At 43.9% G+C, this 18,954-nt stretch overlaps 1 protein-coding gene across 8 annotated transcripts in view; it reads left to right on the top strand.

Moving 5' to 3' along the window:
- LOC146499157 (protein-methionine sulfoxide oxidase mical3b-like) overlaps positions 1-18,773 on the top strand; it is a 29,959-nt gene extending 11,186 nt beyond the window's left edge. For 4 of the 8 annotated variants that reach the window (XM_085138484.1, XM_085138477.1, XM_085138480.1 and 1 more), the window contains 17 exons: positions 709-792; positions 1,118-1,280; positions 4,087-4,190; positions 4,818-4,884; positions 5,035-5,194; positions 5,681-5,832; positions 5,920-5,988; positions 6,458-7,033; positions 7,109-7,182; positions 7,323-7,394; positions 7,548-7,598; positions 7,681-7,926; positions 8,001-8,094; positions 8,196-8,246; positions 8,326-8,425; positions 8,496-8,569; positions 17,333-18,773. In XM_085138484.1, the coding sequence (XP_084994610.1) occupies positions 709-792; positions 1,118-1,280; positions 4,087-4,190; positions 4,818-4,884; positions 5,035-5,194; positions 5,681-5,832; positions 5,920-5,988; positions 6,458-7,033; positions 7,109-7,182; positions 7,323-7,394; positions 7,548-7,598; positions 7,681-7,926; positions 8,001-8,094; positions 8,196-8,246; positions 8,326-8,425; positions 8,496-8,569; positions 17,333-17,517 (2,322 nt within the window). In that variant the 3' untranslated portion in view covers positions 17,518-18,773. The remainder of the gene's footprint in view (positions 1-708; positions 793-1,117; positions 1,281-4,086; positions 4,191-4,817; positions 4,885-5,034; positions 5,195-5,680; positions 5,833-5,919; positions 5,989-6,457; positions 7,034-7,108; positions 7,183-7,322; positions 7,395-7,547; positions 7,599-7,680; positions 7,927-8,000; positions 8,095-8,195; positions 8,247-8,325; positions 8,426-8,495; positions 8,570-17,332) is intronic. The other 4 variants (XM_085138485.1, XM_085138483.1, XM_085138482.1 and 1 more) reach the window with 3 other exon arrangements.
- The last annotated feature ends 181 nt before the right edge of the window (positions 18,774-18,954 follow it).

The raw sequence follows: 18,954 nt of genomic DNA, 5'->3' as shown, positions 1-18,954 counted from the left end.
CTAAAGGGGTCTCACTGGTGTTAGTTTCTTCACACTCAGGTGTGTGGATCAAAAAACAAACTTTTGGAAACAGAAGTTACTTCCACACCAGCATCTTCCTTCCCTTCTTTAACAGTCTCACCCTCACATTTCCTTCCCTTACCCTAACCCTGACCCTTGGGTCTGTATGCTTCTGCTCATGGTCAGCTAAGGTTGTTTTCACACCTGCAGTGTTTAGTCAGTTTAAATCAACCTCTGGTTTATTCTGCCTGTCTGCGCGGTTCGAGTGCAGACCAAAACAACCGAACCAGCTACCAAGTGTATGTTACAAGTTTGACCTAAACATCATCCTGTACGAACATATGTTTTGTATTCTCAGTGCAGGAAAGTGCTATAGACGTGCAAAGGTCTGTACAGGCTAGCTGCTACCATGAATGTCTCCGAGTTCTATGAGCGGGCTGAAGTGAAACAAAACAAAGCAAAACTACAAGTTTTAAACTCATCAGCTGAGTCGGACCAGAGGACACACGCTACAGGTGTGAAAACGTCCTTTGAGGCAGATGATGTCAGGGTTCAGGTCTCGCCGTCTTTCCTGGATATTAAAAGTGAATATATGGAGTTCATTTTCAGCTCACTGCACAGGTTAACTGCAGATGAAAGGATATGGTTCATAAATGAGGCCCATGGTCTGTGGCTGTAATGTGTCTGTGTCTGTCTGTCTGATCAAAGTGCCTTCAAATGTACACGGGTGGCGTGAGCTCACTGGCTGAGCAGATAACCAGTCGTATGCAGAGTCAGGAGGACGGTGGTGGGGTAAGACTGCTTCAGTATTCTGCGCCTTGTTCACTTCGGCTCTTTGACTTTGTTTCAATCAGCTGAAGTGAAGAAGATGTTGTGATAAATCAGCTGATAACTCTGCCCAACTGATGATGGAATTCAGTTTGCTGAGACTTCTTTACCTCGTTTCTTTTTTCTTGTGGTTTCTTCATTTCTTTCATTCTTCATGTCCTAATGTCTCCTTTCTTTTAGCTTTTTAGTCTGTCACCTTTCCTTCCATCCCAGCCTTGTTTCCTTTCCTCCACTTTCACTTCCTTTCTTTTAACCTTTCCTCCATCTGTTGCTGTGTGTGTCCCCGCAGGTCTCTGCCAGCTGCAGTCACGTCTGTTTCTTCTGTAAGCAGAGGGTTTATGTGATGGAGCGTCTCAGTGCAGAGGGGTTGTTCTTCCATCGCAGTTGCTTCCAGTGTGGTTCCTGCAGCAGTCCCCTCCGCCTGGCCTCGTACACATACGACCAGCACGCCGGTCAGTGCACTCACATCCCCCTCCTCCACCCTTCTCTGCTGTTGGGGTTTAGGTTTTAACAGGTTTCCATGTTCAGCAGGAAAAAGGAGAGGTGTTCACTCTCTTTCTGTGGGGACAAACACTGACCTCACAGTCATGAAACACATTTTTAGAGCCAGTGTCTCCCTGAGCAGATCATCGCCATTGACCCTCAAAATAAAACCTCCAGTTTGACCCTGACCTCCAGGAGAGAAAACAGATGTCTGACTTTGAGATGAGACCATAAGAGACAGAGTTGATATGGACTTTCTCAACCCACACACTGAAAAACTTCTATTGATGGCCCTGGTGTCAGGGTGATGACATCACAAACAGGGTTGTGGCAGTGACAGAACGTTAGATTAAACCTGAGTGACAGAGCTGAACTCATCGGTCTCATTCCTGAGGCGTGGTATCAGACGATATTAGACTCATGACTAAGGCTGCCACAAACGATTATTTTGATAGTCGACTAGTCACCGATTATCTTTGCGATTAGTCGACTAATCAGATCATGCATCCATTGGACGTAAAACGTATAGATTATTGCACCAGCATGCATCTGCTCTTATATAACTATCATTAGCTTACAGCTTTAAATGTTTAAGGTATGTGCTAACCAAAAATAAAGACAAGATGATAGTTTATTAAATTTTAATGAAATTTGCAGATTGTTTCGGTGAAGTTTAATAAACTCCTTGCTATCTAAAATATAACGGGACACCGGAGTATATTCTCGAGCATCTCACACTTCTTATAATCAGTTGTCTGCTTGACGTTTATTCAGCTGTGTAAAAACTATAACTTTAATCTCAGCCAAACCGATTTACTCAGGAACAAATAAAATACTAAAAAAAAAAAAAAAAAAAGCCAAACAATAACATTTTGAAGTTATCTAAGTGACTTATATATGTTTAACCTGAGTAGCGAAAGACGGCGGTGGGTTTGAAAACGATTTGCAGGGAGTCCAGTGTTCTCACGGCTCTAGTGAGCCTTGCCCCCGGCTAGCTATCGAGCTAGTGGGTAACAGACGTCTCCGAAAACGTCGGAGCGCTTTTGAAAATATGTGGTGTCTTGATAAACTGAGCAGATATTTGAAGTTTACACAGCTACATTCTCGCCCAAAAACATTTTAAACGTTTATTTTGTGACCCAGAAAGAATAATAAGAGTAATATTAAAACTAACTAGCTGGCGCCATTGTTGAAAACGCGCTATGAATTCTGGGACAGAGCTTCTTCTTCTTCTTCGGGGTTTAACGGCAGCTGGCATCCTTGTACATGCAGTGCTGCCATCTTCTGTTTCAGTCCGTTATTACACTCTTAAATCCTACTACTTATTCCTAAGGCTTTTGTGATCTTGCAAAGCTTCAAACCACGCGTCGACTATTAAATTAGTCGTAGACGATTTTGATAGTCGACATAATAGTGACTAGTCGACTAATCGTGGCAGCCCTACTCATGACTAAGTGGAGGATAAAGCCTCTCTGTGTCCAGCACACAGATAAATAAAGTTCACAGTCGAATCTGTAGCTTTATTAGACAATGAGCAACAAAAACAGGGAGCAGTGTGACATCAAATAAAAAGATCCAATCAGAAACCAGAGAAGAAAAGACAAAACGGCCTCATTTGCAGATAAATTTGTTTGTTTTGGAAGAGCGTTAATGTGTGGAGGGGGACCTGTGTCAGTCTCCGCGGTATCTTTGGGTCTTTGGGGATAAAAATGGAAACGGCCTCATTTGCAGATAAATTTTTTTTTTTTTGAAGAGCATTAATGTGTGTGTGTGGGGGGGGGGGGGGGGGGCTGTGTCAGTCTCCGCGGTATCTTTGGGTCTTTGGGGATAAAAATGGAAACGGCCTCATAAACGGGCAGCTTGATGCAGAGAACAGTGCCGCGTTGTTCAGCAGTCAGCAGTTCTCTGCAGACTCAAACACTGGCCTGTAGGCCAGATCTGGCCTCCTGATGAAGATCTCAACCATGAGCTCAAGTTCTGCTCTCACAGTCTGAATGTGTTTTCATGTGGACTACCTACTTGGACCCAGACTCACCTGAGACTTGGTCCATAAACGTGTACGAAAGGGTAACAGGTGGTTCTCCTGTGGCTGTGGGTGGAAGAAGGACCCGCTGAGTGTCTGAGTGGACCGGCTAATGAACAGCTGATGAAGGTAGTTTGAAGTCATTTTATTTGCAAGATAGATTTCATAAATGAAAAAGCAACAGAAACCTTCAGTGACATAGGTCCACACTCACCTCCGTACATCTGTAAGTCGTTAGCAGACTCATAATCGTGTATCAAAAAACAATCTGATTAGTGTCTGAGTCTCAGGTCTGCCGATTCATGAGTGGGGAGAAAATGTTTGACCCCAGCAACACACAACCTGCCCTGCAGACTCGCTCTGATTTTTCTGCCCATCACTGCAGTACTCTGATTACTGTCAGGTGGTGGTGTCATGTGATCGGCGAGCTCAGTTCAGGACGCCATGGGAGCCCCGAGCCTCGCCGCCACGCGTTTCCACACCACATTTTTAACCACACAAAGTGTCTATTGTGGGTCTGACAGCTGAATTCTGCAGCTCAGCAGCCAATGAGAGCACAGTGGTCACATGACTGATGAGTTTAAAGTCGAGGCGGGAGTTGGTGTGACGGTTGCTATAAAAATATGAATTTTGGGAAGCCTTCAGAGACGAGGGCTGCAAGATACCCTCCACATCTGTCTGTGTGAGATACCTGTGTGTGAGAGAGACACACACCTGTCCTGACATCCTGTCTGTCATCCTCTGTGTCTCAGGGAGGTTTTACTGCCTGCAGCGCTCCGAATGTCACCTAAGTGCTCAAGCCGTGAGGAAGAGGCCGACGCCATCTGACAGAGCTGCGTCACACCGAACGTCAATCGTAAGAACCACTTTTACTTTCATTGTGATATTATCTGTGTGCACCTGACCTGCAGGTGTGGGCAATTTATTAGTTCAAGCCGTGGAAGGTAGAACAGGTGATCAGATGCTCTTCAGGTGGTAATTTTAGTTGGAGGTCAGGGTGGTGGTGGTGGTGTTGTGTGGCTGGACCTTGAATGGAGTGCTGACAGGAGCAGCTACCTGCCTGTGGAACCGATCAGTTCAGGTGTTTCTGTTCACGGCAGGCAAGCTGTTCAGGATCATCACTGTTTAGCGAGTCAGTACGGAAGATCGATCATGCCAGAAATGTTGAGTTCAAAAATAATAAAAACACACATTAACAGAAGAAATAATGACACAAGGAAAACGAGACCTTTCTTCAATCACCTGTATAAGTTTTTTTCAACCTTTAAATCCTAAATAGCAAATATTTCGCCTTTGAAAAATAAAAATAATGATTCTGATAACGATTTAATAAAGTTCATCTACTAAACTCATTTTAGAAAATGAATGTGAAAAAAACTCTTTTTGTAAATTTAATTTAGAATCAGAGTTACTGAAAACTTTGAGTTGTAGAGTTGGAATAATTACAGGACTAATAAATAAACGCATATCTTTGTCTTTGAAGGGGTCCCAGAGCTCGGCGCCATCTCTGTCTGACTCTCTGATCTCAGCAGGCCGCCGACCATCCTCAGGTGAGCTTGCTTCACCTGTGTGTGTGCTTTCAGTGTCCATACGTGTTCACACTGAGCGCGCTCCTTAAACGGGAATCGATGTGGGCTTTAGTGTGTCTGTGTGTCTGTGTGTGTCTGTGTGTGTGTGCGGCTGCGTTGGTGTGTTGGCAGCTGCTTCTCTAATGGCGGTGATGCCGGAGAGGATCGAGCTGGAAATCTGGCACCGGAGCTCAGAGGCGGAGCTGCAGGAAGAGCTGGAGGAGGTTTCCGAGGAGGTCCTGAACCTATTCAACCTGAGCACCGACAATCAGACGGGGTCCAGGTCCAGAAGGTCGGTAAACCTCAGGAAGTAGAAAAAAACAGCCTCGGCTTTAATAATGCTTCAGCCTTTCTGCTGAATGATGGGAATCACCGCTCCATACAGTAAACATGTCTTGGATGTAAAGAGCTGGAGGTCACTCACGTTTTACTCTAAAAACTTCAATATGAAATATTTTGTGGTGTGAAAAGTACGAATTAATAAAGAAACTTAAATGTTTACATCAAAATAAAGATTACAATAAAAGTTTTTTAAAATTTATGTTATATTTGTGTATTTAGACCCCACAAAATTTTTAATGTTTGTAGGAATTTTTTTTAAATTGTTTTGACTTTTGAATTTAAAATGTTGCCTTTTAAAAAAAAATTCTAGTCTAATCTGTAAATATTTAATCAATCTAGCTATGGCTCTAATTTTCTTTTTATAAAATTCACTTTAGTTTGTTTGGTTGGCAGTGTTGGTCCTCCATCCCAACTGTTTTATGTTTCCTGTTTTCAGTTCAGAGTCAGACATGGAGGAGGAGGCAGAGGGAGGAGGCTGTGTAACCTCAGACGAGACGAGATCTTCATCGAGAGAAACGCTGCAGCTTTACCTGAAAGTCCAGGAGGAGGAGGAGGAGGAGGAAGGCAGTGACATGGAGTCCAGCGATGGTGAGTTAAAGTCTTTGTGAGTTTTTGGGTGTGAAGTAGGGGTCTTGAGTTTGAGATGTGCTGTTGTCTGTCTCCCCCTGCTGGTAGAGGGGGAGTACGACCCCTGGGAGATGGAGCGCCGCTCGGGCTTATGGCTCCTGTTAGAGGAGGAGACAGGTAGCACCTACCTGAACCTGCTAACCAAACTCATTTTATAAAACCACAGATTTTAGAATAACCACCGTGTTAAACATGAATGTTTAACTCTGTGTGTGTGTGTGTGTGTGTGTGTGTGTGTGTGTGTGTGTGTGTAACAACAGCAAAATTTTAATTCTAATTTCATTAAAAATGGAATGAAAGGACAGCAGCGCTCCATGGGAGGATCAGAGGACGGGGACAGGAAGTTATTAAAACTCAAACACTGACCTGATGAATGTGTGACACAAAGTTCAAAATCAGCTTCCTTTTCATTGTGAGCTCAGCTGCTGCTTCTAAAGGCCGTCGTTCTAATCTTTACTCTCGCTGCCTCACATTCATTCACATCAATAAACATTAATATTAAAAGGTGTGTGTGTGTGTGTGTGTGTGTGTGTATGTGTACAGAGTGCATATACACATTATTTCATACACTATCTCCTCCCTTCAGAGGCAGAGCTTCCTCCTTACAGCTCTGACACACCTGTTCAGCCTGACTCCACCTCTTCCATGAACTCATCTGTGACTCCACACCCTGTCGCCACCACCGCCAGCACAGCCTCCTTCATCACCACACCTGACTCCCCTCACATTGAGGATGGAGCCAGAGTGCCACTCACACCTGCCATTGTCATGGAGACACCTGCTGCCAGTGGGCGGGGCTCATTTGACAACATCACACCTGAACTGCCGCAAAATAGGCCCCTCCTCCTGCAAGAGAAAGGGGAGGGGTCAGAGGAGGACCCAGGAACATTTAGGAGGAAGAGGAGGACGACGAGACGGCGAGAAGCTCATAGCCTCCCCCCTAGACTCCTCTTCCCCCCCCTGCAGCCTGGGGGCAGGGCTCTCCTCTTTAAGATGCTCAGAGAGGCTCCTCCCCCTGGGGAGATGGAGCTGGGAGGGGTTGGAGCCAGAAATCTATTAAAGACTGTGTTTTCTGGAAACAAGAATGAGCAGAAGAAGAAGGGGGGTGGGACTTTACCTGCAGAGAGGGCGAAGGAGAAAACAGACAGTCAGAGATTCACAGGTGACCATAATAACAACACCTTTAGTCAGTGTGATGTCACTGTGATGATGTAATAGCTGTACCTTCTTTGTCCAGATGTGAGAGCAGAGGTGTCAGATCTTGATTCATCCACCGTGTTGCAGAGATGTTCCCTGAAGCCCCAAAACAACGTAAGCACTCCGACCAATCAGAGTTCAGCATTATTCCAACCAATCTGAGACCTAAATCATACCCAGACTCACTAAGGGATAGGGATAGGGGTCAGACAAACGCCTAGACTGGGTCTCTCACCTGAAGTCTTCTTTTGCAGCTGCGTTTGGAGTTGCTTGACCTGACCAATGAAATTCAGAGGGTTGCCATCGAGGAGGAGGACAACCAGGAGGTATCACCTGACACACAATGACCAGACTGACTTTAAACTCGACTGACATACCGACTTGTTGAAACTACCCGAGACTTAAATGGACGTAGATTCACGTCTCGTCTATCAGTTTGACTGTTTTCTGTCCTCCGTGTTTCTTCTTCCTGCAATCAGCCGCCATACGTTCCTCACGCTCTGGCTTTCAAACGATCATACGCCATCAAGGTACACACACCTGATCCTCTGAGGGTTGTGGTGGTCCAGCAGTTTCACTTCCTGTCCTGATGCTTACGCACTGCTGTTTCAGAGACGCCCCCTGAAAGACAGAGTCCCGCTACAGGACTCTGACGGCCAGTCTTCCTGCCCCACGGAGGTGGTGGGGGTCCTGGTCCAGCCGAAGGAGGCATCCAGTTTGAGCGTGAAGGAAACCATGTTCCAGAGGGAGCGTGAGGATGACGACAATGACCTGGACACCAGAATCACGCGACGGGTTCAGAGAGCCGCAAGGAGACAGGCCAAACAGGAAGAACTGAAAAGACTCCACAAGGCCCAGGTGAGGTTACCTGTGTCCAGCTGAGGTTACCTGAGTTCAGGTGAGATTACCTGATGTTGCGTTCTGTGTCTTAGATGATCCAGAGGCAGCTGCAGCAGGTGGAAGAGAAACAGAGGCAGCTGGAGGAGAGAGGAGTGATGGTGGAGAAAGCTCTGAGGGGAGAAGCAGGTACTGAAAATACAGGCTAAAGGAATACCTGAACTTACTTGGTTCTACCTGAACTCAGGTGTGCTTCTACTTTAATCCACCTGTGCTTGTGTTTCTGTTAGATTACTGGGGAGAATCCAGCCAAAGCGCAGACATGGAGCTTCACCTGGGAGGTCAGTTCACATATCCGGTTACCTGTGAAGTACATATACAGCAGGTATTATGCGGCGCTGAACCCGGTTTTCTGTGTAGGGCTCGGGAAACTGGATAATCCGCCGCTGATGCAGCAGTGGTTCCAGCTGGTCCAGCAGAAGAACGCTCTGGTCCGATATGAAGCTGAGCTCATGATCTTGTGAGTATGTGACCTTTGACCTCTCACCTGGGCAGATTCCTGGGGTGTGATGGTTCTGGCTGTGTTTCAGCGCTCGAGAGCTGGAGCTGGAGGACCGGCAGAGTCGCCTGCAGCAGGAGCTCCGAGAGAGGATGGCTGTGGACGGTAACTGTTGAATTCTCCCAGTTCTTTGAATCTTTGGGCTGAAGGAAGGACACTTACTCGGTGTATAAATCCTCAATCAACAATCCTTTATTTCCATACAAATTTCACACATTTGAGCATAAAACCATCATGATGGGGAGAGATGCAGAGAGGGTCACAGCAAGTCTCAAAATGGTGGTGTGTTACACAGCTTCTTATACTTTTCCACTGGCCCCCACCTGGTCGTAAACCTAAACATTCACACTCTCTTATCTGTCGTGGCGCCTAAGTTATGACCTCGGGCTCCCTGTCTTTCTACCTCCTACAAGGGTGGGGGCACAGAATGTGGTCTGTTTCTGCTATTATCGGCACAAGGTCTTTTGCACACAACATTCTCAGAAAATGATTTAAGCAGTCTGACATGACAAGAAAACAGTGTAAAACATTCACAGCAGATAAATGGTGGCGCCCACCTGTCTAACAGAACCCAAAGGATGGTCACATTCTTTTAATCCCCAGAGATATACTTGAACTTTTGTCTATCCTACTAACAAAATATACTGAGACATTTTGTCTAACATACTATAAGAATATACTGCGAAGGGGGTCATGTTCTTTAACCTAATCTCACAATTCCCCCTTTGATCTCTCTTTAGAGAGATCACTTACAACATACATTCTAGGGTGGAAAAGTGGTGTCAACTCTTTCCCAGTCTCCTAGTATTTGTGCTTCACACAAAAAACACAATTCCATCGCTGGATTTCCTCTGCGCTGTCACTTTTAGAGCTTGGCACGCTCTCTCCATCCCTCGAGTTGTCACGTCCAACGCTGCTGAAGATTTAAGGCAGAGCACGTCGTACACCTTAGTTGTCTTCCTCAATGTCAACGATGAATCTCTCATTTTATTTAAAATCCTGCTGTGGGAAGTCTCCTGTTGATCTCCTGGAAGCTCAGTAGCACCGCTCTCTGTTTGATGTCCGCTGTGCTGAAGGTGATCTCTGATCCTCCTGAAGCTTCTCTCCTGGCCTCAGCTCCCATCTTGTGGACGATCCTCTCAGCCACTCCTTCTCGTCATGGCACCTCACGACATCTACAGATTAAAAAAATAACACTCCTTTCCCCACATGGCTTCCACCATGTGTCAACTCCCCAATGAGACATGTACAAGAATGTTGCACATTCTCTCTAAAACAATCTCCAGGGTTTCCCACTTGGAGCAGCCATACTCCAACCTGTAACCCTGGGAAAAAACATTAATCAGCAGTTACATGTTCAGCCTATTTAATTCCCAGCTCCACCTGGAGCCTGTATCCTGGAAGACAAATCTGTTAAATCAAACTTCACATTTGCAACCAACTGTAGATCATAAGAGTGATAAAGTATTCAGCATAAAAGACAAGTATCATGTGCAGGTTTTCTCCAATCATTAAATCACTGTTATTACCATAATTTGTCCCAAATCATGAATCATCCCAATTTATTACACAATTTAATCTGTGACTTCCCTTAAACAATGTCACTCCACCCATTTTATCACTATGAGCTCAGTAGTGGCCAGCTAATGAGCTCATATTCAACTATTCCATAAACACTGCATCTTATTTGATTCCTCATGTCACTTGTCTGTTTTCTGCTGAATCCTCTACATCCACTCTTAAAGAAAAAACAGACATTAGGAGCACACATAGACAATCCTGGTGGTCAGGCGCAGGTCGATAGGTTCCAGAGGTGCCATAAAAGGCCATAAAATGAAGCCTGCTGTGAAAGGAATGACACTGGTTTCAACACAGGAAATTTCTCACGTTATTCACATCGTCAAAGTAACCTTCAACATTTTCCCAACAACACAGTGTAACAGCATCATCAATCCTGTAGTAGAGAAACAAACATCAACCAATTGTGCTGTTATAAATCACATCATCAAATCACATGAAGAACTGTAATGCTGTAGAAAAGAGAATGTAAATGTTAGCGCTGCGCAGATGTATACACACTTTCTCACAGTAATCTCTGTGAGCAACACAAGCCCATGAATAACACACCCCTGGTAGATTCACAAACACAGAAAGTGGCATTTAAAAGGTTAAATCATCACACAACCTCGAATGTTGCTGTCATCTTTCTGCTCCTGTAAAAAGAAACACATAAATTCATCCACCCTTTTGGCCTTTCTAGGTGGAGGTTAACTTTGAGTCGTGGTCAAGTCTTGTCAGCTTTTACCAGTCAGTCAGTTTGTTTTTATTTCCATTCATTCATTCATTCATCCATTCTTTCTTTCTTTCTTTGCTGATAGTGGAAACCATCGCCGCATTTGATTTCCACCATCAGCAAAATGACGTAATTTCAAAAAGAAAAAGAAGAACTTTAGGTCAGATTACCTCGCTGAATCCTTTTTAGGCAGGGACTCTCATTTTCTAATTGTCCCAAATAAGTGGCTTTCTCCTGAGCCCATTTTAATGTGGAGAAACCCACTTTGCGACTGTTTTCAGTAAGAATGTTTTATAGCGCTTTAAAGTTCAATCTCTCAGGCCTGGATTAAAGAGCTGATTTGTTAAATCAGGAACTCACAAAATACCAAAATATCACCACCGGTGGATCACTCCACTCAGATGTTCTTATTTCAGTGCACTGTAACAAAAGCAAAAACAAACGTAACCAATAAAATACTCATATAATAACAAATACTGGGGCCCGTTAGAACCATGTCCAAGCATAAAACCACCTTTCTCTCTCTTAGAGAAAGAAAACAATCTGAACCTCACTGATAAAATCAACCTAGTGTTAAGCAAAACCCAAAATCAACCAAAACTTCACCAGAAAGTGATAGGTTACGAGGCAGGGTGCACCCCGAACAGGTCACCAGTCTATCACCTAGAAACAAACAATCATTTACACTTACATTCACAGATAATTTAGAATCATCAATCAACCTACCTCTAACAGCTGCATGACTTTTCACTGTGGCAGGAAACCAGAATACCCAGAGAGAAACCACTGCAAACTAGCCAGACTGTGTAGGAAATACAGGGAAGCTATGATTTCCTGTTGAATTTTGTACAGATCTTTAAAGCCTGAGGCAATCGTGTTAAATACACGTGGGATACTTGCGTAAATCCAAGGGCTGGCCCCCTTTTCTTTTTTCTTTTTAAATTTATTTTTATTTTCAGTGTGTTCCTCCTTCAATTAAATCTCAATCACAAAAATGTGGTGCTCCGAAATAAGGCTCACACCGTTAATTCATCATTTTCACTCTGTACCACTGCTCCTTATCAGGCTGTGTGAAGCACAGTAAACAATTCAGTCGAGGCCTTGAGCCATAAACAGACATCACTCACAGACATTGTTTTCATAGCCAAACTGCTCTAGACCCTGTCCCCTAAATCTACACAAATGCCCTCTGGGTGACATGAAATGCATTTAACCAATTAACAATCAATGGCTTCTTGTTGTTGTAACAAATTCTGTATTTGGATGTTTGTGTGCAGCATTTTGCGTATCAGCATAGCATTTGTTAGTAAAGCATTCTTCATTGCAGCAGCGTGTGTGTATCACTCTTCATTGCACAAACATGTGTATGTGTGTGTGTGTGTGTGTGGATCACTTCTCAGTGAATTGAATCAGCATTTCGATTTGTGTGCGTGTGTGTGTGTCATTTCTCAGTCAATCAACGAGTGGATATGTGTTCATATGTGTGTTTCTTTTAATTCTGAGTCAGTGTATGTAGATGTGTGTGTTTGTGTGTGTGTTTGTGTTCATCACTTTCCTGTTCTAGTGTTCTGGGTAAACCAGGGCCTGAAGCGTGCTCTGGGGTCCTGCCTCCCCCTTTCCAGTCAGTTTGCATCCCTTGGTGCTGCTGCCCAAAGTTCTGTCCATACTGGTTCTGGCCCCAATTGAGGCAGTCCTTTTCTCCAGTGTCCTGCATCTTCTCCTTGTCCAGCTCCTCCTGAGCCATGCTCAGTTTCTGCTCTGATGTCTTGAGCTCTTACCGAGGGCAGAAACCTCAGAGTCTTTTCCGTACACGTCAGATTGAAGTTTATTGATGTTTTCCTTGCTTTGCTCCACGGCCTTCTGCAGCTCTGCTGTTCGGCTCTTCTCAGAGGTCAGCTCCTGGCTGAGCCCCGACACCTGTGCCTTCAGCTTATGTTCTTCTGCTGCTTTTGTCCAATCTGAGGTGCCTCCTGACCTCAGTTACTCCTCATGTCTCTGGCACGCCCTTTTTGCTGCCCGATCATCCGTGTTGGTCCGTCACTGTCCTGCACAGTTTTAATGCAGAGTTGTTAAGGTCAGCATTCTTTTGCTCGGCCTCACCTTTCATCCGGGCTTAATAGGCGTCTCGTCACAGCTCTGTCAGCTGAAGCCGTCTGGAAATCTCCCCCATGTAGTGAAACGGGCCTTGGATTTAACGTTCTCCGTCTCCGCTGCATGAGATCTTTCCTGCAGCACTGTTGACATTCTCAGGCTGTTGTTGTGGGTCCAGCTGCTGTAGCATTTGGTCAGGGTCACATCAAAGATGGTAGAAGGGAGAGCAAAGATGGTAGAGGGGAGAGCAGGAGTCCAGGTCAGCCTCGGCTTTCCGGGCCGACAAAGCAGCCTGTAATTAAGCATAAAGAGAAAAAACAAAAACAAAACAAAAACAGACGAACAGGAAAATGCTGTTGTTTTGGCTGTGTTATTCAGAGAGGGGCCAGGCCCTGTGTCAGCCTTCTCCCCCCCTTTTTTTGTTTTTTCTCACAATATAATCAAGTCATAACCCACCAAGTTGACAGGACAACACAGGTACACGTTAAAATTCTTTAATAATTCAAAAAAGTAATTTTATTTCATTCAATAATCACTTATATTACTCAATCAGAAGAAAACATGTCACAATTCGACTCTTTTAACCACTAAATTTATTATTTCATCACTGGTTGTTCATACCAGTGTCTGTCTTTTTGAAGTCAAGTTGTTGTCCTGCAACCCAGAGAGTTTATTTGTTAGTAGTGGATAAACTTTATCATTTAACAACATGTGTATGTTAAGTTTTGCTGCTTTAACCTTGCTGGAAACTCTTCACGTGTTCATGAATGTAAGCTGTTTCTTCATTGCGTGTGTGTGCGTTTGTAGGTGGGTTATTTTAACTTTTTTTTTTTTTTTCCCAACAAGGCATTTCTCTAATTGTGTGTTTTTAATTTTGTTTCCCAAATTTTGATTTCCCACCTTAAATAACAGCATTCCATGTCTTCAGCCAGGAATTAGAGCTTGCTTGTGAGATTCAGGGACACATGGTGCCAAAAACAATTCAGTGAAAAACTTGCCTGAAAATTTCCAGTGATGGTAACCGATAACTGGAGGAGAAGATGTCCTTTAAGCTTCTTTTCAGGGTGAGGACAACGTGAGAGGTCAAGCTGTAAAATTTTGAGCCAGAGCTTGGCCTGTTTGTCGTCCCAATTTTGTTAGTCTATCCTTTTGCCGCTGTACTCAGGTTTCCAGGTTGAGAGAAATCCACCTGTATTAAGAGACTAAAACATTCATTTACTATTTTTCTTAAAACATCCATTTGGTTCATCTGCCTAGATTTTACTCTCTCTCTCTCGGTGCATCGTTCACACAGTCAGGCAGTTGCCTTTTATGGGCATGCAGATTTCCGGCCACCGACACTCACCCCCAGCAGCCGCCAAGCCATCTCTCCTATATCAAAACCCAGCCAAACATCAAACATTCACCGTAGTCATTCAAAACTGTATCTATAATATTATAATCAACAAAATCAGCGTTTTAATTACAGGCATGTATCATTGTTTGCAAATCATACTTATAAAACTCAATAACACGCTAAACAGGAAGTCCTCTGTGGGCTTCACAGCAGCCACCTCATTTGTATGTTCACACACTGTCTAAACTAGCTCGCAGCGCGCTGTCGTCACACACAGCCTCGTTTCACACTCAACTCTCTATTATATTTACAAAGACGTCTTATATTTACAATCACTCCTTCTTTATCACACAACTCCTTACTCTCCTTCGCCACAGCTGCAACCTCTAATTTTTCTCTGGCGCACTCCCAGGTCGCATGACCTGCAGCGCCCTCAACAACTCCTCTCTCTGCCTCTCAAAATTTTCCACTCACCCTGCACACCTCCTTTTTCTATGTTAGACTTAGAACCCAACATTTTTACCCCACTACACACCTTTAAATGTCACTATTAGTTTGATCAATTTATTTATCATTACTTCGACGCTAATCCACCTTTAATTCGCTTTATTTACTTTAGTTCATTTTCTCCTATTTGATCACTATGATTTCTTGACTATTATTATTTCACAGAAAATCAACTAATCTACTTTGTCTCCCTATTTGTCATCAAGGAATTCACACACACACTCACAGGCTGGTCACTCGCCCCCACCTTTTCTTTCTCTCTCACACACACGCACATTTTACTCTACGTTCGTTCCGCCTGTGAACCCGCCCCTCGAGGCTGGCTCACACACACTTCATACTTCTCGCAGTCCCATACAAACTTTCTGCGAGACACTTCTTCTGATTCAGGACAACGCCCTAATCAAAACAAAGAGCGGGTGTCGTCTGCTCTTATACACCTCAACCTAACTAGGACAATTAGGCTCACGATCTTCAGATCGCGCCACATTTGCCTCACGATTTATTCAAACTGCGCCACGGACTGGATACCGCAGTTTCTCTTCCCCATAAAAATAAAACCAAATTAAACCCCCAATTGACTTCACAATTTGCAACAATTCCCGACACGGCCTTTTGCCGCAATTTCTGCACAACACAAACACTTTTAGGCACAAATTATTCTGTTACTTTAATTAACTCCCGTAGTTCAGACGAGACGCCGACTCTAACGGTGCTTTCACACAAACTACACACCTCCAACTCTCTTTCCCTCTCTCCTTTTTTTTTTTTTTTTTTTTACACCACAGAGTAATACACCCAATTCAGCCCGTCTATCTCTATGTGGCTCCAAATACCCTCTTTATTTAATTTAACACTCGTCAGGGGACAGGCAAACAACAATTTCAACCACTGAAACGAGGAATACAACCTTTTTCAACCTTTTAACCTTATTTAACCTTATATCTCTGACTATTCTTAGAACTCAACCTTTGTTCGCAAAATGTGTCTTGTTCTATGTTCTCATCCAGAATAAAACGTAAACCGTGATTACACAGACGTTTTCAATATTATTCTGTAGCTATGCGGGAGTCCTCAGTTCCCAAGTCACCACCTCGGCTAACCAGACGCCGCTGGACCTGACTGCGCGTCCACAGGCAGGAGGGTTGCCACACCATGAACAAAACCAATTTCCACAGGTCCACTAGGCATCAACCTTTGATCCTAAAATGTGTCTTTGCTCTAATGTCCTCCCATTCACACATTAACCGTCACTGTCACCATGTTCATATTTCACACACAGAAACACAGCAAGCGCGTCTCATCAGCAGTAATACACAGAAACACAGCAAGCGCGTCTCACCAGCAGAAACACACACAGAAACCTCTGAGCTCACCTTTGAAAATGCAAGCGCACCATAAGTTAGACTCTATTTCACCTCTATTTCATATTCTACACTTTGGCCGCGTTTTGAAAGTTTTTCCACATTTCTTGCAACAGAAGCCAGTCATAGACAAAATTAATTATGTAGGGTAAAAGTGGGCTGCACTCTAGTCTCAACGTAGAATATGATTAGTATCTTGCTAGAGCCAGTTCCTATAACACACTGGAATTCTAGTCTCAACGTAGAATATTATTAGTATCTTGCTAGAAAATTCCTATAACACTTGAATTCAGCCTCAACTTATGTTGTTAGTATCTTGCGCCGAAAACCAGACACCGACAATTTAATGTGAAAATGCGTGTAACTCAGCGAACAGATTAATTTGGAAAGCCCAATATGCACATTTGGTATTTATAATACAACAGGCTGTGCTTACCTTTTGATGTTTGGACCGTCCTCTGTTCGCCTCGCCCCACGATCTCACCACAGGCCAAATCTGCCCCTCCTCAGCACACCAAAAGATCCGGGTCACCGGCACCAAGTTGTTGAATTCTCCCAGTTCTTTGAATCTTTGGGCTGAAGGAAGGACACTTACTCGGTGTATAAATGCTCAATCAACAATCCTTTATTTCCATACAAATTTCACACATTTGAGCATAAAACCATCATGATGGGGAGAGATGCAGAGAGGGTCACAGCAAGTCTCAAAATGGTGGTGTGTTACACAGCTTCTTATACTTTTCCACTGGCCCCCACCTGGTCGTAAACCTAAACATTCACACTCTCTTATCTGTCGTGGCGCCTAAGTTATGACCTCGGGCTCCCTGTCTTTCTACCTCCTACAAGGGTGGGGGCACAGAATGTGGTCTGTTTCTGCTATTATCGGCACAAGGTCTTTTGCACACAACATTCTCAGAAAATGATTTAAGCAGTCTGACATGACAAGAAAACAGTGTAAAACATTCACAGCAGATAAATGGTGGCGCCCACCTGTCTAACAGAACCCAAAGGATGGTCACATTCTTTTAATCCCCAGAGATATACTTGAACTTTTGTCTATCCTACTAACAAAATATACTGAGACATTTTGTCTAACATACTATAAGAATATACTGCGAAGGGGGTCATGTTCTTTAACCTAATCTCACATAACACAGACAAGATCAGAGCTCACCTGCTCACCTGTGTGTTTCTGTGTGATGATCACCCGTGTGTGTGTGTGTGTGTGTGTGTGTGTGTGTGTGTGTGTGTGTGTGTGTGTGCCCACGCGCATGCAGACCACCTGAAGGACGAGGAGCAGCTGGCTGAGGAGCGTCTGATCCTGGAGGAGATGCTGGAGGTGGTTGAGCAGAGAGACTCTCTGGTGTCCCTGCTGGAAGAGCAGAGACTGCAGGAGCGACAGGAAGACAGGGACCTGGAGCAGCTGATGGTGTCTGGAGGACTGGGACTCACCTGGACCTGAGGTGGTCAGACTTTCTGTCTCACCTGTCAGAGGTCTTTAAACCCACCTGGACGCAGGCAGGGATGATATGTTTAAAACTGCAAACTGTCGAGTTGACCTGAGGAGAGTCTGGTTTAGTGCAGGTAAACAGTCCAGGTGGAGAGAAACAATTACATTTATTAACGTTTTAAAACTGATTCATAAAAACTACCCACGAGCAGAAACAGGATGTCTTAGTCTGAAATCAGCTGACCTCTAATGTTTCCTTAGAGGTTAGTCATGAGAGCAGCTTGATGGATTAAATCCAGCAGAACCCAAACAGATACAGGATGGTCTGAACTGAACCATCCAATCATGTGTGATGATGTCATTCACCCCAGAGAAGATGGGAAAAACCTCCACTTTTCTGACTGCAGGAGTTAGTACTAATGCTAACAGCCTGTATTAGCTATAGTGATGGAACACTGACATGGCTGCTAGCCAATACCATGCTACTGCTACTGCTAACCAGCTACCATAACCCACTAGCTGTCTTGCTACCTGGAGTAAAAGTAAGCTAATCTAAATGAAGAGGTGTTTGTGCAGCTTGTCCTGGTGCAGAGTTTAAATATCTCTAACTACTCGAGAGCGAGAGAGCACAAAGGTGGACTTCAGCTCTCAGTGCTGAGCTATCTTAAAACTCCATTCTTTCTACTGACAACAGGGGTAAACTCCTCTGATCTGAGCTCAGTAAACTCTTTCCTGAGGAGTTTACAGTCTCAGATGCTGGTTAATTAATTACATGCTGTGTGTCAAATGTTTGAATACAGTAGAATAGAATAGCCCTTTACTGTCATTGTACATGCACAACAAAATTGTGGAGGCTCCACCCCAGCAGTCAGGAGTAAAATATAAAAACTAGACAGCAAGAGTTCAAGAACTCAAAAGTGGGCTCAATAGGCAGGTAGACTAATGAATCAAATTAATTCTACTAGAAACCAGTTGTATACAAGAACTGGACCCATTCCTAATATTTTAGATATTAAAACTGATATTAAAACATTTAAAACAGTGTATTTAAATCCTTTGAGGCCGAACCCTCTGGTCTCATATCACTGTTTTTAAAACTCTTTTATAAAGTTTAAGCACTCTTAAAATAAGCTAACACTCACTAAAGATGTTTGAGCATTTCACAAACAGAGCCTTTGTGGTCCTTTAGTATCTCTGGTGACTCCTGATGATGGCTGGGACCTGGTGGGGTTGGTGGATGTGGTTTTTGACACAAAAGTTGTTGTTTTTTTAACACAAACTTTAATATTTAATAAAAAAAAAATGTTTTAAAACATCTGATGAACCATGTGACCCAGCCTCAATGACATTTTTATTTAATTGATTATTGATTGTGCCATCAGATCACCTGTGTGCCTTACCTGCCACCTGATCAATAACATGTGTTCATGCGGCGATGATGGTTATTAC

Source organism: Neolamprologus multifasciatus, chromosome 17 (assembly GCF_963576455.1).
Source record: "Neolamprologus multifasciatus chromosome 17, fNeoMul1.2, whole genome shotgun sequence".
Taxonomy (NCBI): domain Eukaryota; kingdom Metazoa; phylum Chordata; class Actinopteri; order Cichliformes; family Cichlidae; genus Neolamprologus; species Neolamprologus multifasciatus.
This window is presented reverse-complemented; position numbering and strand designations above follow the sequence as displayed.